At 43.0% G+C, this 25,798-nt stretch overlaps 1 protein-coding gene across 3 annotated transcripts in view; it reads right to left on the reverse strand.

The window, feature by feature from the left end:
- Edaradd (EDAR-associated death domain) overlaps positions 1-16,417 on the reverse strand; it is a 67,688-nt gene extending 51,271 nt beyond the window's left edge. Inside the window, exons 1-2 of one of the 3 annotated variants that reach the window (XM_005404939.2) lie at positions 16,082-16,417; positions 12,409-12,500 (exon numbers count right to left, since the gene is read on the reverse strand). In XM_005404939.2, coding sequence (XP_005404996.1) covers positions 12,409-12,472 — 64 coding nt within the window. In that variant the 5' untranslated portion in view covers positions 12,473-12,500; positions 16,082-16,417. Of the gene's footprint in view, positions 1-3,862; positions 4,220-10,719; positions 11,191-12,408; positions 12,501-16,081 lie in introns of those variants that run through there. The other 2 variants (XM_005404940.2, XM_005404937.2) reach the window with 2 other exon arrangements.
- Between the last annotated feature and the right edge of the window lie 9,381 nt (positions 16,418-25,798).

The following is a 25,798-nucleotide window of genomic DNA, read 5'->3' on the forward strand; positions in this document are numbered from 1 at the left end:
AGGTTTGTGCTAATATTGTTTGGACAATTAAATGCCAATATCTTGTACTCTGAGTAACTAAAGATTACAATATGCAATGTATTAACTATTGCTACCCTCTTACTACTTCGTTTTGAAATTTAGTTCTATTTTTTCTCTTTAAAATAAAAAATTTTTTTTTAATTTTTTTTTTTTTTTTCTCTTTTTGAGACAGGTTCTCACTGTGCAGGTCACGCTGGCCATGAGCTCACTTTGTAGCCCAGGCTGGTCTTGAACTCACAACGATCCTCCTGCCTCAGCCTCCCGAGTGCTGGGATTACAGGCTACGCCACCACGCCCAGCTAAAAATGTTTCTTAACGTGCTTCATGTGAATATTCACACTAGTGACCTTGATTTCTCAATATTTTTTCCATCTTATACTTGATCAACTTATTCTATTTAAGGAACTGGATGAGAAAATACAGAAAAAGCTACAGGCCTCTGTCAGTACCATCATTAGATCATATGAATTTGTACACACTAGAAAAAGCTCCCTTTCTCCCAGGTGTTTTACAAGACATCTGCCGGGAAACCATCTCAATAACTAAAGCTATTTGAGTAGAATCTTCCAGATTTGTTCAGTGTACACACTGAAACAGCCAAGACTTAACTGTGGGAGTTGGTGGTCTCTCCGTGGTCCCCGGGAGAAAATGGCAAAAGGATTTGGAAAATAAAGACAAGAGACGCTAGCCGGGGTCAGGTGGAGTTACCTCTTGCCTGATGAGCAACAGGACTGACTCCAACAGTAGGGGCGTTTATTTTATACACTTGCAAAGTAGTATCATGAGAGATAATGTTGCCTAGTGACTAAGACAAAGACTAAGACTAAGACTGTAATTGTCCAAGCAGGATACTTTTTTCAATACTGAGGTAACTTGACTGCCTGAGGTACTCTGGATCTGTCCCACCCTCAGACACATGACCAACAACCAACTCCAGCGGCTCCCAACACTTAACGTTCACTTTTTATGCACACCTTCATTAAGCACCCACTGTCGACTAGGCCCTAAGTCGAGTCAATGCCTTTTGTGGATCCAGATGAGCACCATGGGACAATTTATTGAGGCAGTAATTTGTGTCTCTTTTCCTGGATGTTCCCCTGCTAAGAATGGGCTTTGCATCCTTCTCTGCCACAGGGTGTTGACAGTGTCAGAAGGAGAAGCTGCATGAAATCAGCATCTCTTTTTTATGACAGCCTTTAGTCACTAAAGACAGTGGGCACAAGTGGAGAGAGCTTTTGCCAGTGCCCTCCCACGAGGGGGAACTATGGCCTGGTCCTGGCATTTTCTCAGATAGTTTGTTACAGCAACAGAAAAGTGACTAACACAACTACAGACTCAGACTCACACTTAAATTGGCAAAGAAAATAAGAGAGTGTGTTGCTAATAGCACCCTGAGTGTGCAGAACTCTGGATGTGCAAGTAACAGAGCACTGCGTGCTACCTTGCTGGCAATGCAGGACCATGTAGGAACCCACAGGAAGGGTGGACACCGCAGGGACAGGGAGTGAGCAGAGAACAGCCCACGTGGCAGCAGACACCTGTGTCCCAAAGGATGACTGACTTTAGCCAGGGGACAGCCCCTGGAGCATTCAAGGCAGAGAGCACAGCTCAGAAAAAGGCTGAGAGAGGAGAGAGAACATGCGTCAAGCACATCCTCGCGGCCAGACAGACTGCATTTGGTTTTCTAGTTTTTCCTTCCCAGGCTTCTCACATGCTGGTCCACTCAGGCAGGGCTGGTAGAAGCCACCACCAAGAAGGGATTTTTTTTTTTTTTTTTTATGGTACCAGGAATCAAACTCAGGACCTTGGGCTTGCTAGGCAGGAGCTTATGCCGCTGAGCTATATCCCTGGCCCAAGGAGGGATCTTTTTTCACAGATTACATGGCCAAGGAGTCTCAAGCCCCTCTCCTTTCTCCTCTCATAGCCTCTTCTCAAACATTCCATGTTCACTGAAGTGCAGCTGAATGCTAACACTTTAAAATGTTAGCATTCCACATTGTGGGGTTTTAACAGGTGCCATCGCTATGGGATTGCAGAGAACCAGGTTGTGAAGGGGTTCCTGGGGTGGGAGATTGTGAACACCCCTGCAGCATCCTATGCAGACACTGTTAACACCCCTGCGGGTGTGATAGCAAGTCAGGGTTGCTTCCTGCAGGAAATGGAGTAAGAGAGGGAGAAAAAGAAAAAGGCCTAAGAAGGGAAGAAAATGGAAGAGATAGCTGAAAAAGGAGGAGCCAAACCAAACACAGCAGTGAGGAGCAATCAGGACAGGAACAGGATGAAACACTGGGCACAGGTGGAGGAGGCCTGGGTCCTCACAGGCACACCACAGACAGTCTAGGCTGGCCTTGAACAAGACTACTGCTGTGACCCTGGACAAGCCTCTGACCTTGGACCAGCCCAGGGCCGTGCTAAGTCTCTGGCTGCTGCACTTGGTCAATGGTCATTGGTGATTCTAGTCCAGCCAAGTGTGGAAACCCGGGTGGCTGATCTACTATCTCTGGCTGTGACCCAGCTGCTGTGCTGTCACTGGCACACCTGGGGGGCTAGGAGGATGGCAGGCAGATGAAGAGATGACAACAGGACTGGGGCCCAAAGGCCCCACCAAAGTCTGACATCTCTGGAAGTAAAGAGAACCTAAGAAGTGCGAGACAGGAAAAATCCGGAACTTTGCTTTCTCAAGTGCAGCAGTGGGGTGAGGATGGGCTCAGGAAAGGCGCTGTGTGTATAAACCATACTAGAGGCATTCATGTCCAGGTCTTTTCTTCTTCCCACTGCAAAGGTTCTGCTGGTACTGGGCTTTGCCATACAACAGTTTCTGGACTGAGTATTTGTGTGTTACTGTCAAGATGACTGACCCAGCTACTGCAGCAGCCCACAAGCTATGTCTGATCCAGCTTCTTCTCCAGCAAATTGGGGGTGGGTAGTGGGGACTGAACCCGGGGCCTTTGCACTGAGCTACATCCACTGCCTTTTGTCATTTTTTTATTTTGAGACTAGGCTCGAAATTGAGATCCTCTTGCCTCAACCTCCTGTGTTACAAGCTTGGGCCATCATGCCCAATTCTGACAGCTCTTTCAGCTCAAGCTGAACTACTTTTATTCTCACAGACCCAGATTCTTCTGGGACAAAGGTAAGTTATTTGGGGTAAGGCTCCTGGCAGTTATCTGAGAGTGATCTAGAGGTAAAAAGTTTTCCTAAAGTCTTACTAGAGGCCTTATAGTTGCTTGTTTACAATGCTAGTAAGTGTAAAATAAAATTACTTAAAGGTCTAAAATGTTTATTTTACAATTCCCAGGTAACAGTAGGCTGAGCTCCCAGGTAAGGCTATAGTATCAGAGGGGACATGGGGTGCCAAGGGGCCTATACTTCCACTGGATATCTTCCCAAAAGTTAAAAAAAAATCTTACTGTAGTGACATGTGTACCTATGTTTATAGCAGCACAAGTCACAATAGCTAAACTATGGAACACCCGCATGCTCAAACAAGTAGATAAAGAAAATGTTGTGCTCGCTTCGGCAGCACATATACTAAAAAAAGAAAATGTGATATACATACATAATGGAATATTATACAGCTACAGAGAAGAATGAGTTCAGTGATTTATAGAAAAATGGATAGATCTCGAGACCATAGAGTTAAGCAAATTAAATTAAGACACAAAAGGCTAAATAATAGCATGGTTTTGCTTCTATGAGGAAACCCACAATATAAATAAAGAGGATAAAACATGATCAAGTTATGATATATATGTGTACCAATTCCCCAAAATAAATTATTATGTATTGCAAATATATATCAATAAAATTTTTTAAAAAGAAAGATAAAAAATGGGCATACATGATCCCAGGGACGGGGGACATTCCCTGCTCCTGGTTGTCATCCACTCTGTGGCCAAGTTTCCCTCCCAAGGCTTCTCTGACTCTTCCAGATCGGTGACTCTAGACATGGTCAGATCAGCCCATATTCTCTGGCAACTGATTGGTGGCATCTCTGTCACGCAGTGAGGCAGATGCTTCACTCTCATGAGCATCTTCTGCGGTGTCCCCCGACACAGAGAGATCTGGTGAGCTGATGCAGCAGGACCTGGTGAGAGCAGACTGGGCAGGCTACACAGTCATTTGGTTTCTGTAGACTGCAGATCCCTAACTTATATTAGGTGTGGCAAAAGACAGCTTCCACCTCATCACTCATGTCAAAGTCCAAGTGACCAGTAGGGACCACACAGGTGGAAGCATCCCTGGCTGAGCGTCTGCAGCACGGCAACTGGCAACCATAAGCAGTACCAAAGCCCGCCCTTCCCTGGGTCTGCCCTGTGCTGCACTGGGTACTGTCTCTGTTGACACTGGTATTTTGGTTTCTTCTGAATTCCCAACCCACAGCTCCCTCCCTAAGGCAACCACAGGAACTCTTAACTTTCCTGGCCTGTCCACCTTGGAGCTGATGATCAAGAAATTCTTCAACCCACCTTGTCTGAAAGTAGGTCATAAGACCCCCAACGCCATTTCAGAGGGGATCCTGCCACATACCCAGAAGGAAGGAACACTGCCCAGAAGGGCCAGGAAGAATCTGGACAGATACCCTTGCTAGGGCCCCACCTGGCCTATTGGCATCAGACCCTTATTAGCCGATGACTTCCCTATACATTGCCCATACTTCAACTGAGCCCCTGAAATAAACCCTCCACAAGAACACAAGGGAAGTTGGGTGAATGGCACAAGCCTGCAATCCTAGCACTCTGGGATCACAAATTCAAGCCCAATCTAGGCAATTTTAGTGAGTCAATGAGACCTTGTCTCACGATAAACAGGCAAATAAATAAAGGGCTTGAGATGAAGCTCAGGGCAAAGGCCCAGGTTCGGTCCCTAATACGCTGGGGCAGAAACCAAAGGACAGGATCCTGAAACCCTCTAGACAGCTGACCAGGAGGCTCCCAGAGAGGGCCGGGAGCTTTGCATCTCTTCTTATGCCAGGCATCTCTGCAATATCCTTTATAATAAGCTGGTAGACGTACATGTTTCTCTGAGTTCTGAGCCACCTGAGCAAATTAATGGAACCCAAAGAGGGGTTTGTGAGGACCCCACAAACCCCTCAATCAGAAGCACAGGTAAAATAACTGGGGCTTAATGATGGCATCTGTGGGATCTGCCACTATCTCTAGGTAGTGTCCGAATTAAGCTGAATCAGAAGATCCCAGGTTGGGGTTCCCTGAAGAGCTTGCTTGCTGGTGAGGAGAAACCCCACATCTTTTGGGATCTCGGGAATCTTCTGCGTTGGTGGTTGTGGTGTGAATGCATATCTGCCAAGCCTTACAATATCCCTGAGAAAGGCACTAAGTACCCCTGTCTGCACATGGAGTGCCCACACTTACGTGGAAGAGCCAGACTTTATATCAGAGACTTTCTGGCTTCACAGGCTGCCAACTTTCCAGGATCATCAGCTTTTCGAAGTAGCTCATAGCCCGGCGTGGTGGCACACACCTGTAATTCCAGCACTTGGGAGGAGAGGCAAGAGGATCGCCATGAGTTTGAGGCCAGGCTGGGCTACATAGTGAGTCCAGGCCAGCTTGAAATACACAGTGAGACCTTGACTCAAAAAAAAAAAAAAAGAAAAAAAAAGAAAAAAAATAGAAGTGGCTCAGGCACTGATCACCTGACAGACCCTCCTGGGGGAGAAGGGTGTCACTGTGTTCGGATTTCCTCTTTTTATAAAGACACCAGTCATGCTAGTTAGAATCCACTTTAAAGACCTCTAGTTTGATTACCTCAGGGGGAAAAAAAAAACCCTCTATTTCCAAAAAAGGTCACATTCTCAGGTCCTAGGAGTTAGAATTTCAACATATTTTGGACAGCAGGACATAATCCAAGCCCTAAATGTCTCCCTTCTGACCCCGTCCATGCTCTTCCCAAATGGAGAAGACATTCACACCACCCTGACCTCCACCCCCACCCCAGCAAAGCCTTCATCACTCCAGAGTCAACTCGAAATCCACAACCTGAGCTGCTCATCCTCAGCCCAGATACCCAAATCTCCACACATGCCCAGTCAGGCGCACGGGGACCACACACCCATGCTGCAGCCTCTGCAGAAAGAACAGCAGCACCCTGCCCGGAGCAGCCATCACATACACACATCTCCCTTTATTTGTCACATTAGAGAGGGGCTGTAGTTCTGAGAAGCAGTTTCTCTGAGGAAGTTCAAACACCTTCTCCAATGATGTCCTTTCAGAGAAAACAAAGGAGAGGTGCAGCGCTTCCAGCTTTCCCAAGCCCCGTGAGCCAAAAGAGTGGAGCCCTTTGTGCTTTCTAATGAAGAATTAAAGACAACTCTTTGAACTTGTGATTTCAGAGTTAAAGTTTTTCTTCTTTTTAAACCATAGCTCTCTTTTGCCCCTAGCTGTCTTCATCACTGGTTATAAAAAAAAAAGCCCTGGTGCCCTGAACCACGCTGGGATCACAAAAACCCTCACAGTGCACAGAGAAAGACTGCCTTGGTGGCAGTGACAACCTCCTCCTTCTCCCTTGGTCACAAGGCTGAACGCCCAAGTGGAGTCCTGCATCAGCTTCTGTGGACAGCAGCCTCATCAGCCCAGTAACAAGAATCAGAATGAGGAGGAGCAGGGAAGAGAGGAGAGGAGACAAAGGGACTTGAGAGGAGATTCAGACACAATTCCAGTAGAGAGAAGAAAACTGAGTAAGCGAGGCATTATTATAAGGCAGGGAGGAAATGAAGGGAAAACCCAGAGGGAGGGGAAGGAGAGGGAAAAAGGAAGGAAGGGAAGATCACAGTGTTCCCACCATCTCTGATGGCTTTGGAAAAAGAACTGGTGCAGCTCTGGACATACAGATGGTCCTGGAAGAGGCTCACCCTGTACCCCTGGGTGCTGTTCCCTCCCGGGGTGCTGCCACCTCAGACCCATAGCTGCCCATAGGAAGATTATGAAGGGCCAGTGATGGGTGCAAAGGGGCCATGATGGACTGGTGACCAAGGCTAGGGCTCCTAGGGAACAGCCATGCTGCACAGGGCAAAAGGGACCCCTGAACAAGGGAGAGCTATGTGGCTGGGCTCCCTGCCACCAAGCAGTAAGTGTCCCCTTTGCCAACCTTCCAAGTGTCCCTTTCCTCAACCTGGACCTTTAGAGCCTCCTGGTTTGCTCTATCTTTACTATATCTAAGAAGTGTGGTCAAAATATACAGTGAATGTTTACTTTATTTAAAAATATTACAGTGAAACCCATTGCCATCAATCTCCCTCACTTCAAACGCACTTATCCCATCATTCTTGACCCTTTCTGAAGCAGTTCTGGAAGTGTCTTTAGTTGCACCATGATGACTGCCTGGAAGTCCTGAATAGATTCAAAATGTTTACCTTTCACTGTCATTTTGATTTCGCAGAAGAGCCAGAAATTGCACAGTGTGAGCTGGTGAATAAAATGGATGAGAAGGGGCTGGGGATTTAGCTCAGCGGCAAAAGCGCCTGCCTGGCAAGCTCAAGGTCGTGAGTTCGGTTCCCGGTACCGGAAAAAAAACAAAAAAAAAAAAGAAAAAAAAAAAAATGGATGAGAACACAACGTAATGTTTTCACAAGCTTTCCTTTCTGCTGGATGGCACTTGGAAGCAGCATTCACTGTATTTTCCATCACCCCTTGTAAAAAATACTCACAAGAGGACTTGCAGAACTGCCTCAGAAAGTGGCAAGAATGATGGGATAAGTGTGTTCAAAGCAAGGGGAAATATTTTGAGGTGGATTAATGATAGTATGTCTTTTACTATAATAATTTTTAAACTTATACATTCTGTATTTTTTGATCATCCCTTGTATAAACACAAATGAACTAGATTTTACTCACACATGACAGACAATTCTGGCCCCTTTAATAATTACCAGCACAACCATTTCCTTCCCTGTGACCTCAAAAGTCTTGGGAATCTTCTCAATGTCAAAAGTTATTTTTAATGACCACAGTAATATATATACCTAAAAAAACTTTACAAGGTAAACTCAAGTGAACACACCTAACTCAATAAGTAAATTTTTAAGATGCCAATATGGGAAGAATGTCCTTCCCCCATAGTTTGAAGCACATTCGGTTAGATTTCATTTCTTTCATTCATTCATGGAAGTGATAAGTACTTATCGAGGGCTTAGTATATGCTGAGTACTGTGATAGGTGATACAGATAAGCTAAGAGAAAAAAAAGACACAGTCTCTGTCAAGGAGTTTACACCCCAAATATTCAATCACACCTACAACAGTGACAAGTATCAGAAATGGAAGGGCTGTGTAAGGGTGTATGGCATGGAGCTGGGGCTGGATCACCTCTGAGCTGATGTTCAGAGAAGTGGGAGGTAACTCTCTCCCTCCCTCCCTCCCTCTCTCTCTCTCTCTCTCTCTCTCTCTCTGTATGTGTGTATGTGGGGGGGGTGTGGGTATGGCCTTCCATGCAGAGGGAGCAACTTATGCAAAAAGGCCAGGAGACAGGAGGGCGGGAGGGCTTTCAAGGAAAGGAAAGGAAGTTGTGTGGCTGCCATCCAGAGATCAGGGGGCCAAAGGGGGCAGTAGGTGAATGGTTTAAAGAACAGTCAGGATTCATCACACAGTGCATGGAAGTCACTCAAGGACGGAGGATTTGTCAGAAAGTGGCTCTAAGCAGAAGGATGACAGGATCTGACTTGTTCTGCACAGATCACTCTGACCACCTTTTGTAAAATGGGTTGGCACCAGGCAAGCCTGAGTGTGAAAACACCAGGTGGGAGTGAGCTAGGCAACCAGGCGAGAGTGTGGTAACAGGTCTGGGTGGAGAGGTGAAAATGCCATTGGCCTCAGCCCACTAGTACCATCTGCAATTTCATTGCAGAGATGGAAGGGAGGTAGGTTTCTTGTGGGTTGCAAAAATGGAATAAAATGTTTGGAAGGGGAAACTGGGTGTGCTTTGGTGGAGGAATCGAATTTACTGATGGAACCTCAGACTGGGAAGGGACACTGGGACCATCTTCTAGAAGCTGTGAAGTCTTCAACAGCTGATGCCAGGTCACACGGGATCTTGACCTTTGGAGGCCTCCCTCCCCTCTCTGGCCCCCTCACCTCTTCCCAAAGAGCTCACCTTTGGTTTCTACCTCCTAAAGTCAAGGAGACAGATGTGTCCCTAGGATACTCTCCTGTCACACACTCTGTTGTCGCACTATTCCACCTGTGCTCGGACTTCCAAAGTCCCTTTGCTCCAGGCTGTGGGCACCTGTTCTGGCTGGGCCATGCAGACTGAAGGTGCCTGGAATTCCACATTTCACATACCAGGGGGTTCCTGGTAGTGCTACTAGTCACCTAAGACCACACTAGCTCCCCTGGTGACCTCCTTACACCCCTGAATCCCTTGATGATTCACAGAGGCTTTTTACCACTGAGATCACTGCTGAGTGGGTTCCCAGCCCCCATCTTCTCTGATGCTGCTGATGGTGGGGGAGGGGCCGGGACAAGCAGAGTTCATTTGTATTCTCATTGAGAGAATCTTTCTTAAGACCCGTTTCAATGAGATCTGAGACTACTATTACTGAACTCTAGTCCAAACATCCCTCCACACCTTGTCAATTAGGTTCTCAGCAGAAATGGATGCAGGGTAGAGGTGGGAGGGAGCCAGGAGGATCTCCTCCTGTACTTCCCCTTCGGATTTCCAAACAAAAGTTATGGAGGTACATCCAGGCAATTTATTTTCTACCTCCAGTTCACAAAACGTTTACCTTTCCCCACTTGAAGAATTTAAATATTTTTTGAAATCTCAACTCCCACCCTACCCCCCAGACTAGCACATCATAATGCCAAGGTAGCTGTTGGGTTTAATCTTCTGACCACTTCTAGACACATTCTGTCTCCTAGGTTTTCAAGCCACAAATTAGTGTTGGGATAGTGGGAACATGTCTATCTGAATAGCTGCATCTCGTTCAGGGCGACTCTTCCCCAGCAAGTCCAACCTCAACAAAACCAGGCACAGCCCCGGTGCACCCTGAGGGACACATCAGTCATTCAGTCCTATAGTGTATTCCACAAACATTCACAGAGTTTGCACCTAGGTTATGGGAGTAAGAATTCCTAGAAGGTGAATTCTAAAAAGGATTTAAAATCCAGGTGAGAGATGAAAGAAAAAACCTAGATACTGGCCTCAGGTAAGAATGCACACTATTTTACAATAAGGACAACACCAGAGGACATTCTAATCAAAGGCCTCCACAGGTGGGGATTCCACGGGTGGGATCGGCCTTTGGGTTCTGTGGATCCTAATTTATGAAAAAGCTCTGGGGGACTCAACATTGACAAAAGTGGAACGAGGAAGAAGAGAAGACAGAGGCATGAAAGCTAGAAACCAGCGAGAGCACGAGAAAATGAAATGCGCTCTTCTCTGCCGGAGGTTGGCGCGACTTGTTTCAACCTGGCATCCCGCGCCCGGAACAAAGCGGCGGCGCGCGGGGTCCTGGGGGCGAGCGCACCGCGGGGTCTGTAGGCGCTCGCAGGGTGGCCCCGGGGTGGGGGGACACCGCCTCAGTCCCCGCGCGGCCCGAGTCTGGCGTGGGGTCCGGGTGTCCTGAGGGGCCCTTGGGAGCCGCCGAGATTCGAACCCAAGCGCCCCGCCGCAGCCGCGCGCGCCCCACTGGCTCCCGGCCCGCCGACCCCGCTCCAGGTAAGGGCGCGGCGCCGAGTCACTTTACCTGAGCGCAGAGGGTCGTCGGGGGAAGCCATGTGGGCGGGGAGAGGGCAGACGGGCACCAGAGCCGAGCCGGTGGCCTCCGGGACCGGGGAGGGGCTGGGACGCAGGGCGGGAGGTCCTGCGGCGCAGACGGCCCGGGAGGAACCTGCACGGCTCGGCGCGCCCTGCTTCTCCCCCTCCTCCCGGGTCTCGCCGCTTCTTCCTCGAGCTCACTTCCTGCTCTGGCAATTAGCAAAGCCCCTGCCTGGCGTCGCCCCCACCTCCTCCTGAGGCGCGGGGTGGGGTCCCGGGTGTCTGCGGAGCGCCCCGAGCGCGTCCCCCTGGGCGGGTCCCACCAGGGCCCCAGAGACGCGGCCTGGGACGACTCCGAAGCGACCCGTGGCCGTGGAAAACGGCTGCAGTGCGCACGGGCGACTTTCCCGGCTCCCCTCTGCTGGGACACCAGTTCGCTCCTCACACAGGCCTGGACCGAGACGCCTGCCGGCGATCTGATATTTAAACAGTTTCCTAATCTTGAGGCGGACCTCGCCGCTGCATGATGGCACACGCTAATACTTCGCACAGTATTTTGATGTTTCTTTGGCTTTAGTTACTGCCTGACCTCCAGGGTGAGAGTTACACAAAGGAAAGAGAAGATCACTCCACACACGCTCATTTGGCCTCTAAGGGGGAAGAAAAAAGCTTTGGGTCTCTCAGAAAGGCTGAATTAACTGGACTTTTTTAAAAAAAATTAGGCTTTAATTTCAGGGGATTTTAAACCGTTTGCATAAGTGAGCACTGACTGGGATCGTTTATGAAGATTATAATTAATATTGCTGGATTTAAGCTAAATGTAATCATCAATCGTTATATGAAGGTCACAGGTAGTTTACATTTAATATGAATCTCTGAAGTGTATCTGATACAGGAAAATAAAAACTCCTAACCTGAACGATATCTGGGACGAGTTTGTGTTCTCTAAAATCAAAGAATGAATTTTAGGAACAACGGAGGTTAAGAGCAGAATATATTTATTGAGGGAAAGAAAGCTTCTGTCCAAGAGAGGGACAGAAGGGGGCCCGAGTGGGTTGCCTAGGACCCCGCCCCTCGCGGGGACTTTATAGAGCAAAACCCCGAGGTGAGGCGGGTCCAAGATAAGGGGAAAATGGGAATTACAAGGTGGGCATGAGGTGGGACAAAACGGTGGTCAGCCGATAAGATTACAAGTATAATAGTTCAGGTAAAATTGAACTGGGATCAAATGGGGAAGCGACTCATGTAGCAAGCGGGCATGAATACAGAACAGGGGCTTTTTCTGTGAGGGTTGGGCTAGTGACTCTTTTTGGCTTTTTGAAGGTGGCTGTTACTTATTTAGAATATCAATCCCTGATGTTCACACCTACGGAGGTATGTCGGTGCATTTGTTTAGTCCTTTTGTCTTGAGGTCTGGCCCACAGGTATCTTGTCTTTCATGTTGGCTGCTTTGAGGGTCTGGCCCTGTCTGACTGCCTATAATATTTCTATCTAACTCAGCTTCCTGTAACATATCCAGTACTCTATATCTGCTTTCATACAGAACAGAAACATAAAAATTTAAGAGCGATAACAATAGCAGTATTTAGTGTACAAAGTCATCAGCGTGTTATTTTATACAAGTAACTGGCTAAAAAACAGCTCTGAGAAATGCAGGCAACAACAAATGTCTACATACCCTCTTGGCCACCAGGAGGTTGTTTTGTGCCTCTGCCAATCTGTTTCGTTGTCCTGAGACCCATGGCAGTCTTGAAATTGGCTTCTTAATCTCTGAAATAATCCATGGAAGAGGCAAGAGGTTCAGAGAAGAGGATGCTGGCTGTGCATGGAACCACAGTAAGACCTTCTAGCCAGAAGCTCAGCTCTCTGGGGAATTCGTGGTGGGAAGACAAACTTCCTCTTGGTCTGCCTTCTGACAGAAAGAGAAACTTTGTAAAATGGTATTTTCTCTTAGAGTCCCTTTTGAGGTTTTGTCTGTGATCCTATCTGTACTTCACATGCTGATGGAATTATTTCTGAGGTGTGATTGTCAGTAACTAGGTATCAACCTGGGCTATCTCGTTAACACAACTTCAATTGTGGCTCTAATGCTGGCTTGCTTTTCAAATCCCTAAACAGCAAAGCATCTTCTTACTGTGCATACTCTTCATTATATCACATGGAAGATAGTGTCAGAAATGCATGCTAATTTTTTAGAGGAAGACTGACTAGATATATGACTTATTATACTTGCATTCCATTTCCTACTGACAGCAAACATCCCCACTATTTATTTTTCCCATGCATTTTTGAACCATAACGTGCAATACAAATGGGAATTATTTTTCGCAATTTACAAAAAAATAAGTAATCTTAAAATAGTCCTCACTGGCCAGAGTTTCCATGCAACCCATTTATTGTCACTTTTTGTCCTTCAGCTTTCAATTTTATTGCTGCCAAAGAGTGTTTGAAGATATCCTTGAAAGTGGACATTTTCAACATTTCCTAGTATTTCCCCAAAACTCAAGAAATCTTGGAGTCCCATTTTAAGTTTGGATTCTCCTTCTTCACTGCCCTTTAAGTGATGCTCAATTTTCCTTTCCTGACAAGTGGGAAGCACAGACTTGGCAATCTTGGAGTCGGCCTGCTGCATTTGACTGAGAGGCTGTCACTGAGAAGTTGTTTTATCTCTATCTTTTGTTTTAAGTCATTTTATACAAAGCAAGAAGCCCAAACACTGAGTTTGTAAGAGTTCATAGGACTGTGAAACTTCCCTCAAAAATGTATAATTTTAAAATACCTAAACCGGTGTATGTCACATAATGGGTACAAACAAACCAGCTGCCTTAACCCTTCATTCTTTCCTTAGAATTTAGCCTATTGAGAGAAGCGCTTATTGCCTTTGTTACAGGAAATGTTACAAGATGTATTGAACCACTGTACATATCATGGACCAGAGCTTTACAAATCATGGACTGAGGGTTGAGTGGTACCATTCTTTAATGCAAAGTTTTTAACCTCATCCCATACATTACACAAAATGCCAAGCCCCGGCCAAACCAAAATAAGAAGGCCCTGACTCTTGAGAGTTTATAGTCAAGAGGGATTTGTAAATATTGCTGTGTTATACAACTAAGAAATGAGAAGTTCAAACTAGAACAGATGAGTGTGGAGGATGGCACCAAAGACCTGTGGAAGCAAAGTGACCTGGGGGTGACTGCCTCAGAACGAGAGTTAGCCACTGATGTCCCAGGCAAATTCTGTGACCTTAATTCATGGCAACAGGATTGTAGCCTGAGTGTTGAAAAATACTGTTGGACTGTGTCTTTTCACAAACAGATAATGACAGTTAAAGAAAAGTCACTTTTAAGTGGGGGAAAGAGCGAGTTAAAATGTATTTTCTGTAATTCATTATAGACTGTGTTGTTTTTGTTGATTTTGCATCATTTTGGGTAATACTGCAGTTAAATTTCTGCAGTCTAAGATAAAAAGTTATGTTATGGAGCACACATTTCCTTTATGTACACTTTGTATAAGGGAACCTCACAAACCCTTGGCTCCCCAGCAAGGTCTGATCTAAATAAAAGTGGCCGGAACTGCAATAAGAGTAAATGGACTTAGGAATAAAGAAGATTCTCTGTGTCGCAGAAGGAGACAGCCCTGACAGCTGAATTTATGTGATATGCCCTTATAGAGTCAGGTATCATGGAAAATGCCCAATGAGAGTTACTAAGTTTGTGCAGCTCTTCATTTTTGGAACAGATATTGGGTCGATCTGTCCGAGTGCCCACGTCCAGAGGGCCCAAGGCGGTCGTAGTGCACTTCCGCTGCCTTGCCATCTAAGTTCTCGTATTAGTAGCCCAGTTTTCTCCTGGGGAATCACTGTCCCCCTCAGTTCGTGAGATTAGGTGGTGAGCAACATTAGGCATGGCTCCTGACTTCAGAGAGTAGCAGGTAATTCAGTCCCAGCCTTCAGAGCCCAGGAGACCAGGTGATGCAGGACCTCTGCTGGGGTTGGGGAGTACTTTAAATATCTAGCTCAAGAGCACAGAGCGAGTGATGGAACAAATAAGGTAAAAAGAAACATTTAGGAGGGTCTATATTATAGAGAGCCTTGAATGCCAGGCAAAAGCATTTGAAATTAGTCTGTAAACAATGAGAAACAAGGAAGCTATTTTATGAAAAGTAGCATGAAAAAACTGGCACTTTTGGAATATTAGTCTGGCAGAGGTGTGTGTAGGATGGAACAGAGAAGAGGAAATGCAGGGCAAGAGATCATTTAATCTTTATAATACACTGTAATTTGTTAGACTGAGTTTACATCTTCAACCAAGTGTAGGGAAACTTAGAGCAGAAAATGTTAAATATTCTTTCACTGATTTCTTAAACATTCATTGTCAGACACCAATCCATTGCTTCACAAATTTGTATATATGCATAAAATGATCTGGCAAGGGGCACTGAAAAATATTAACAGAAGCACTAAAATGTTACACAAGCAAGATATTACCTGGGTTTAGTTTTGTTTTAATTTTTTGAGACAGGATCTCACTATGTAATTCAGGCTGGCCTTGAACTCACTATGTAGTCCAGAGTAGCCTCAAACTCTAAACAATCCCCCTGCCTCAGCCTCCCAGATGCTGGGATTATAGGAGTGTGCCACTATGCCCAGCCAAGATTATTGCCTGTTTTGTTGGCTTGATTTCTGCACCATTCTGGTGGGTTTATTTAAGCATAAATACTTCTTAAAGGTTCCTCGCATTCTTGCTTCTGCAGTGCCCTTCTACTTACAGGAAATGAAGTCTCTCTTGCCTACTCAGAGTTTACTTGGAACTGTTACCCATCGGAGGTATGTGCTGTGTTCAGTAAGAGTGGGAAGGTGTAGATGATTCTCAGTAAGGCATTGCTGACCACACTTAGAATGCCCTGGGTAGGAAGTGGGAGGACACAGAGAGGGGAGGAGGGACAGGGCGACAAGGTGCAGCAAGTGTTGTAAGGGGAGCACCTTTGTCCTAAAGCTCCTCCTGCCATCCAGAGCCTCATCACCACCTCCCAAGTATTCCCTGTGCCTTGACCTTGGGTGAACCTGTGCTTCACTGCTCTCCCTGCTGCTTTTTTAGTGAATGCCTTTGTACACAGCACTGAGCTTTTCCTCCAGGTCTTTAGAAGAAATCTATTCAAAGACATGAACTTTTCATATTAAAACCTGCATAGCTGGAGGTGTAGCTCACTGGTGGAGCACTTGTCCAGCATGTGTGAAGCGTTGGGTTCATTCCCAGCACTGGAACAACAAAAACAGAAAGTCCCTCTAAAACCCCACTAACTAAAGTCAACTAGAGGAGATTTCTCTTTGTGCTCGTTTTTGTTCTTACCATTCGAAGAGAAGGGCCAATGTGAAGAAAATCCTGCGTCATCAGTGACTGTGGTCTATGCACAAGAGCGTGGTTTCTTGTGCTTTGCACTTCAGGATGCAGGACACAGGCTCAAGTTCATGATACAGGAATCAACATCATTAGTCATTTCAAAAATTTAACAAATTGTCCTTTAGAACACATTCTGTTCTAAGACAGGAGGATGGGTGGACACCCAAGTGCATCAGCTGAGAAATGACCAGAAGTATAAATGAATGGAGTTTGGTGGGAGGAGATATCGAACACCAGTAGCAATAGCTTTCTCACGTAGCAACAATATCCAGTTGGGGAGGAGCCCATCTGCAGCAGGAAGAGAAACCTATAAAATGACAAGGAAATTTAATTAAACTGTGTAAGAGCATTATTGTAAAAACTACAGAAAGCTACACCAACTCAATAGATAAAAGCCTCAATATACTGTAAAAAGTCCTGATTCTCTAAACTATAGATTCAGTGCAAACCCAACCAAACCAATAAGATTTTCTTGAAACATAAAACAAATTACAAAGTGCATATGAAGACATAAATTCAAGATAATTTGGGGAAAAGTAAAAAGAAAGGATTTGTTCTGTAAGACAGCAAGATATTACAAAGTAACAGTAATCAAAGCTCTGAGTATTGATGCAATAAAAGTTCAAAACAGATTGATGAACAGAACAAAGATTCAAGGCACAGACCTATATATCTTTTTGGAACCTGACAAATGGTAGAGGCATTTAAATAGTAAGACAACATAGTAGTTTAAAAATGGTGTTAGGACATTTTGCTATCTATATGAACAATACAATTTATATCTCTTCTTTACCTTACACACAAAAAAGTAAACCTCAACTAGATTAAAAGTCTAACTGTAAAATAACTTCAACATTATCAAGAAAGATCACAAGAAAATTTCTTAATAACTATGGTAAAACAAAAAGCTTTCTTCAGGCAAAAAAGAAAAGAAATGAAATCAATAAGCATGAAAGAAAAATCTGATAAACCCAACCACATAAAAATTTAAATTGTATTTCACAAGATAACAGAAACATACAATAAGGAAGGCTCAGTGGGGAAGCATTTGTGGAGCAGGCAGAAGTCCATGGGTATAATTACTAGCACTACAAAAGAGAAAAAGGGACAAATATCCAAAATTTTTGGTATTTAAAAAAAAAAAACTTAGGGGCTGGAGATATAGCCCAGGGGTAGCTTAGCATGCATAAGATCCTGAGCTTAATCCCTGTACCACAATAAATTAACTTTAAAAATTAGCTTTCAATATAAAAGTAGAAATTTTCTAGAAGAAATAAAAATATACAACAAAAACAAAAAGACACCTAACCTCCACAAAAATAAAAGAAATGAGAATTAAAATAAAGAGCAGACTGGCAAAAATTTGAAAGCTTGCTCATATTCAGTTTTGGCAAGGCTGCAGAAACATACAATCTCACATACTGTAGGATGTAACCTGATGTGGTCATATTACAGAAGAATTGGACATAAGTGTCTTCTTTAAACAAGGAGATGTGCGTAAGAGTGATGGTTGCAACATTATTTGTAATAGCAAATCTCAGAAGCAATCTAAATGTCCATCAATAGGGGAATGGATAAATAAGACATGGTACATTCATGCAATGGAGTATTTTATCAACATTACAAAGAAAAATAAAAATGAAAAAGCATTTAATTGCAAAATAATGAGAGGTAGACATAAGCCAGTCTAAATATTTTGTGTAAGTACATTTTGAAAACAGCTACATGTCAACTTTGCCTTGTAGCCAAGACAGAGTAACAGGAATCAGATTTGTTCTTCTGTCAAAAAAGTAGCAGGGACTGGGGATTTAGCTCAACAGCACAGTGCCTGCCTGGCAAGCGCGACGTCGTGAGTTCGATTCCCAGTACCGGGGGAAAAAACAAAAAAAACAAACAAAAAAAAGTAGCAACCAATAACCCAGACAAAACACATAAGACAACAGCATTTGAGGCACAGCATATCAAGTAAAGGAGGATAGTGGTCTCTGGGAATTTGTATACAAACAAGGCACATACTGTGATTGCCCCAGATTACTGCCTTGGGAGATTTCTATCATATTAGGGAAAAGGACTGCAGGGAAAAGGACTCCAGCAGAGCCTAGAGGACTTCTTGACTTGAGGAAGTGGAACTGAGAGTCTCAGCAGATCAAGGCAGCCAGAAGTCACAGGAAAGAGTAGCTGAAGACTGCCTACAGAGGTCCTTGGAATATCCTCAGGGAAGACTCAGCAGAACACTCATCAAGGGTTGCATGCATGTCGGCATGGGAAGACAGGGAAAGAGCCACCTCAGAAGACCATACACAGTCTCTTCCTCCCAACCAGACTGGAAAAGAACCTCCTACTTAATGGGTATCTGATAGCATCCACAGAAGGGTCTTGCCCCAGTGGTAGAGATCAGTTAGGCCTTGACGAGCAAGCACTGCCCCAGTTCCACCCAACAAATCTTAGATGCGAGAGTATTTGGGAAGATATTTGTAGGTTATATGAAAATACCTTACCATTTTATCTGAGACCTGGGTGTTTGCACATTTAGGTACCTAAAACGGGTTCTGGAACTGTTCCTCTACAGGTTCTGAGGGATGACTCTCTGCTTTTCTAAGGCATTTAAGCATGAATTGTTGATTTCACTTAGTGAATGATGCATTGTGACATACTAAGTATTATACAATAAACTAAACCAACCAGTGAAATAATACAAACTGTTGTAATAGCTAAAGTGCCAATAAGAGAAATAAATGAAATCAGAAGCAATATCGTTTGGCAGTTTCTTTAAACATTAAATGTACACATCCTATATGATCCATCCATTCCATTCATTCACCCAAGAGCAATGAAAACGTATGTCTGTACAAAGATTTCTGTATGACCATATACCCTAAAACCTAAAGCTTCTATAAGAAGCATAGGAGAAATGTTTGTGACTTTGGGTTAGGCAAAAACTTCTTCCAGAGCTCGGCATGGTGGTGTACACTTGTAATCCCAGCACTCCAGAGGCGGAGATAGGAAGATCTCAAGCTGGAGCCGAGTCTGGGCAACTTAGTGAATTTACAAGACCCTGTCTCAAAATGTAAAAAAAAAAAAAAAAAAAAAAGTGGCTGGGGATGTAGTTTAGTACAAAGGCTCTGGATTCAATCCCCAGTACTGAAAAAAAAAAAAAATTCTTTGTCCAACACCAAAAGAAAAAAAATTAAACAATGAACTTCAATTTTAAAACTTTTGCTTTTCTAGAGAGTCTATTAGTTTAATGGAACAGGTTAATATTTTGTCACTGCTAGAACAAAATATTTGCAAAGCATATATTGACAAACAGCTTTTATCTCATATTATTTAAAGAACCATTAACAATTATAAAGAACGAACAATCCCAATAGAAAATGGACAAAATGTTCAAAGAGACACTTCACCGGAGAAAATGGAAAATAAGTACATGAATAGATGATTACACCACTAGTGTGTTGGGAAGTTCCAATTAAAACTATATAATGAAATACTACTTGACACCTATTAGAATGGCTAAATTTAGAAAGACTGATCACATCAAGTATTGGCAAATTTTGGGGGAATTGGAGTGTTCACACCCAAGTGGTTAGAATATTAAAGGGTATAACCACTTTGGAAAACATAGGATGGTTTCTTAGAAATTTAATATACACCTGCCATATGATCTTGCTACTCCATTCCTATATATTTACCTGAGTTTTTAAAGGGGATGTTTTTATACAAACATGCGCACACAAATGTCCACTGCAGCTTTATTTGTAATAGTTCCAAACTGGAAACAACCCATATATCCATCAACAGATGATTTTTTAAAAAATGTAGTATGTTTTTAAAATGGAATATCTCAGCAGTAAAATGAATAAGCTGGAAAAGTGTATTCCTTTGAATCACATAACAACACAAATGAATCCCAAAATATTTATGGTAAGTGAGTGAAGCCAGAAAACAAAAGTACTTACCCTGTGACTCCACTTATATACATCTGCAGATACACAAACTACCATGATAGGAAGCTGAATGATGCCCAGAATCAAAGATGGGAAGGGAAGGCTGGATTGTATGGGGAAATTAGTGAACTTTGGGGGACTACAGGTACATTCACCATCTTGCTTATGTGGTAGTTTCATGAGTATATACCTATGGGAAAACTTACCAAATTGTACACTTTAAATATATGCAGTTGATAGTATGACAGTAAAGTCCCCCTACCTGGTTGCCCATACTGGAGATTGAATCCAAAGTCCCTATCCTCCTCCTTTTTTTTACTTTTTATTTTAATACAGGGTCTTAAAAACTTGCTAAATTGCTCAGGCTGGACTCAAATTTCTGATCCTGCTGGCTCAGCCTCCCAGAAAGCTAAGAATGGTTATCTCTGGACAGCAAGGGACAGACCAGGATCTTCCAGGGGACCTTAGCTTTGTCTGTAATGTTTTAATTTTTTATATGGACAACTTATTTATGTGTATTTTATTTAATTTAAAAATGTAATAGCAAATTTACAAATAATTTTCATAAAGTGACTAATAACAAAATCACTCTTACTGCACACGTTTCACACAGTGATGTTTACAAACATTTATTCACTTGAAAATTTTTCCTTCATTTTGCTCACTTTCCAGACTATGAGTTGTTAAACGACAAGAAAAATAATAATTAAATTTTTTCCATTTTATAGAATAAGTTATGGTTAGCATATTTTGAGTGATTTCAGAACTCTCTCATCTGATCTTACACCTTTAACATTTCACCCCTATGTGTCACACTATATTGGTCCCTTTTAAAATGCAAACAGCCAATCACCTTGTTCTAACCAGGTTTTCTTTAAGGAACACGGGAGCCTTATCAAAGAAGGGAAGATTTGAAAGGGAACAAGGAGTAGGAGGTGCACAAAAGGACGGTAGGGGGCGCCAAAGACAAATATGTACAGTACTAGTAGGTAGAAGAACTCGACCCACCCCTGCCTGTAATGGCATTTTTAGCAGAGGAAAGTCATATTGTATCAGCAAGTTACACATGGCACCTCTCCATAAGAGAACCTTAGTATAGCTTAAACAGAAGGGAGCCTTAAATTGCATACTGTGGAATACAATTTCTCATAGGTTGTAGAAATTAATTGAACTTTCTATAGTGATCACTTAAGACATGCATATTAGAAATGCCCATCTGGAGTCTTTCAACAGAGGTTCTGTTGCAAGATTTTTATTCATTTATTTATTTGAAATGGGGGTTCCACTATGCTGTCCAGGCTGGTCACCAACTCATGGGATCAAGAGATCCTTCCATGTCAGCCTCCAGAGTGCTGGGACCAGAGGTATGAGCTAGGGGAAGGGGATATGACTTTAGTTGTTTAAACAGACAACTTCCAGTAAAGCTGATCTTTTCTCAGAAATTTCCATTTCATTCTTGTGGCTGTGGAAAGAAGAAACCCTACACATTCCCATCCCATGAATCCAATCGTAATACTATTGTTATTGTTGTTGCTGATTATTTGCAATTTTTGTTGTGTGTGTTGTATGTATGTTTTTAGTTTTTTGGTTTTGTTTGTTTGTGGTAGTGGGGAATGAAACCAGGCCCTTTGTACTGAGCTATACCCCCAGCCCATTTTAAAATTTTTTTCAGACAAGCTCTCACAAGTCGCCAAAACGCCCGGGGCAGAGTTTGAACTTGTGATCCTCCTGTCTCAGTGTTCCAGAGTGCTGGGATTATAGATGTGTGCCACTAGGACCACCTGTTTTTGTTGTTCTGTTTTATTTTGTTCTGTTTGTGGTGCTGGACATCAAATATAGGGCCTGGTGAATTCTAGGCAAGTGCTCTACCACTCACTTCCCAGTCTGGTTTGGATAGGGTTTGGAATTCAGGATTATGGATCTGAGTTTTCAATATAAGAAGAAAATTCTAAATAATTCTAAGGAGGAATAATTTTTACTCCACAAAATTGTTTACATTAAGATACAGATAAGAAATAAATAAGGAAAAAAATCCCTAAGTGTCCCAATGACAACAGAGTGGTTGAATTATACATTAACGGTCACAAAGGTATATCAATACAACAAAATAGTTATTTTTTCCTCTCAAATATTTAAAACTTTATAATGGTAAGCATGTAGGGAGCTGGAACCTCATCACTCTATCTTAACAAAAAGTATAATCTAAACAAACTCAAAATCAACAACTCTTCTTGGATTCATCAGTGAAGTAAAATCATGGGGCTAACTGCTGCCCCCCAAATTGGAGAAACAAGTGAACACAGAGAATCATAACTTATGGGAGCAGAAACCTCCTCTGGGAATCAGCCCTAGATCAGGAAAACCTGGACCTTAATTAAACTGCTGAATTGTCAGAGACTCAGTGTGAATGGGGCTGAAAGAGAGAAATTCTAGGGCTGGGTTACACTTTTGTGAGTTTCATATACAAAAGCTTGACTAGGTGCACAGAGGAACCACTTTTAAGTACACCAGAACATTCTGTTCTTTTCAAGTTCAAAATTTTAAAACTTAAATAGTAAAAGACCCACTGCCATTAATCTCCTTCAAGGTGCTTCCCCCCTTATTTCCAACTCACTTATCCCATCATTTTTGCCATTTTCTGAAGCAGTTCTGGAAGTCCACTTTCATGAATGTCTTTAGTTGCACTGTCATGGCTGCCTCCATGTCCTGAACTGATTCCAAACATTTACCTTTCAAGATCATCTTGACTTTGGGGAAGAACCAGAAGTTGCAGGGTGCCAGATGCAGTGAATAAGATAGATAAGAACATAGGGGCTGGGGATTTAGCTCGGCGGCAAAAGCGCCTGCCTGGCAAGCGCAACGTCGTGAGTTCGGTTCCCGGTACCGGAGAAAAACCAAAAAAAAAAAAAAAAAAAAAACAAAGATAGATAAGAACATAGTATAATGTTTAGCAGCATTGACTGTGTTTTACCACATCTTCTAAAGAAATTCACACAAGTAAACTTTCAAACTGCTTCAAAAAGTGGTTAAGAACAGAGGGTAAGTGTGCTTGAAGTGAAGGGGAGTATTGTGAGTGGGATTAATGGCAATATGTGTTTTACGGTAATAAATTCTTAAAATTTAAATATTCACCATATCAATCACCCTTTGTGCTAATATCAGAAACAAAAGGGGACATCACTACTGATCCCATGGACATGAAAAGGATAATAAAAGAATAACAAAGGAATAATAAAAGAATATTTAATAACCTAAATTCCTTTAAAGTCATAATCTGCCAAAATTCAAACAAAAAGAAAAAAACAATTTGAGTAACCCTATATCTATCAAAGAAATTGAACTAATAATTACAGCTTTCCAAAACAGAAAGCATCATGGCCAGATGAGCTCACCAATGAATTTTATCAAGCATTTAAGGAATGAAATCATACCAAGTCACTACAGTCTCTTCCAGGAGGTAGATGCAGGGGGACTACTTCCTAACTCACTGGATGAGTTCAGTATTAGCCTAATATCTAAACCAAATAAAGGTTACAGAAAACTAAAGACCAATACAGTAAGTCCTAGAGTTGTGAACATTCACAGACATGAATGGACCTTGCATTACAAACATTTGTAGATGCGAACAAATCACAGAAGTAGCTCACATGTCTGCTGGACATTGTCACAGTTGTGCTACTGTGTGCTTACAGTGCGATAGTGTACAGCAGTACAATGCTCAATCAGAACCCAGCATGTCCGGAAGCAAGAAGAAAAGCAGTGGGGATGTGGAGATTCTTTTTTTATGCTTTACATTGTATATCTGTGTCAAATATGTGTAAGCGTCACTTTGTTGGACTTAAGAACAAATTTGACTTACAAACATTCTCCTGGAATGGGACTTGTTCATAAATCAGGTGCTTCCTGTATTTCTGATGAATATAGCTTCACAAATACTCAACAAAATATCAAGTCAAATTAAGTTATGTATGAAAAGGATTATACACTGTGACTAAATGGGATTTAACCCACATATAAGATGCTGATTCAATATTCAAAAATCAATTAATGTGATCCATTGTTATGGTTTATGTCTAGATGTCCCCCCAGCAAAGTCTTATGTGGTCACAGGTGGGGCTTTTCAGAGGTGGCTGGATCTGAAGTACGTGATGCTAGAGTTAAGGGTGTGAGTACTACCGGCCCTAAGGGCAGGTAGCCTGGATAAGAATATAACTAACAAAAAGGGCTGCCCTGTGGTTGCTTGTTGCCTGTTGCTTGCTGCCATGCTACCACCTGACTCCTGCCTCCCTTGCTTTGCCTTGGACTGTTTCTTCTCTGCAATGCCCCTCTGCCATGCCATCCTGCTTTGGAGACAGCCAACTATGGATTGGAACCTCTAAAAAACTGTGAGCTAAAGAAACCTTTCCTCCTTTAACTTTGGGTGTGGGGTATTTTGTCTCAGCAATGAGAAAAGTAACTAAGACATCCATCATAAGAACAGGTTTTATTAGTCTGTTTACCATCCCTGAGACAAGATACCTGATACTGCAACTTAAAGGAGGAGAGATACATTTTGACTCACGGTTTTCAGAAGATTCAATCCTTTGTTGGTTGGCTTCAAGATAGAAACAGCTTGGCAGAAAGGCTGCTGTGAAGGACAGCTGCGCACTCCACTGCAGCCAGCAGAGAAAGCAGGGAGGAGCTGGGGACAAGAACACACCCTTCCAGGTCATCCCTCTGGTGACCTGCCACTAGGCCCCACCTCCAAACACATGAGACTTTTAGGGGACATTTTAGTAATTTGCTGCCAAAGAGAGCACTAGCGGGCATTTTAGATGTAGACCACGGAATCACTAATCATATCTATAGTTGCAGAAAAAGCATTTGGCAAAACCCAACCCATTCATGACTTAAAAAAAAAAACCTCTCAGGAAAGAAGAAATAAAGAGGAACTTTCCTCATCTTGATAAAGAACATCTACAGAAAACCTACCGCTAGCATAAGACTAAGTGGTGAGAAACTGGAAACTCTCCTGCTAGGGTGTGCTCTCACTTCTCCTTGTCACATGGTGCTGGAAATCTAGCAAAGAAACAAAACACAGAAGGGAAATGAAAGGGAAATTCTTCATGGGAAGAAAGAAAGAAAACTCTGTTTGCAGATGACATGATTGCCTATATAGAAAATCTAAGACTGAACAGCAAAAACCCATGATTAGGGCAAGGTTGCAGGGTACATAGGTAATACAGAGTCAAGCACCTTCCTACCTACAGCAATAAACAAGTGAAATTTGAGATTAAAAGCACAATTTACACGAGCCCTCCCCAAAATGAAATAATTCTAACGACTATGCACAAGATCTATGTAGAAAAAATAATGGAAGGTGAAAGAAGCCAACTAAATAGAGAAGAGTTCCATGCTCTTGGGTAGGAAGACTCAATACTGTCAAAATTTCAGTTCTTCCAACTTGATGAACAGATTCTGCACAACCCCAATCAAATTCCCAGGGTCTTGTTTTGTGTATATTGACAAACTGAATTTTAATTCACCTTTATGATTTTTTAAAGGTCACATGTCTTTTTTTACAAAGAAGTTCCCTTAGTAATGAAAAATGCATATGATACCTCCGCTCACATTCTCTGAACGTTCACTGCCTTCCATGTTCCCTCACCCTTGAGGAGAAGATATTTAGCTTTCATCCCCCCACCCTTTCTTTGAATTTCATATCTTGTGTGGTGTTATG

This window comes from Chinchilla lanigera, unplaced genomic scaffold, assembly GCF_000276665.1.
Source record: "Chinchilla lanigera isolate Chin_1 unplaced genomic scaffold, ChiLan1.0 scaffold00091, whole genome shotgun sequence".
In the NCBI taxonomy this organism is placed as follows: domain Eukaryota; kingdom Metazoa; phylum Chordata; class Mammalia; order Rodentia; family Chinchillidae; genus Chinchilla; species Chinchilla lanigera.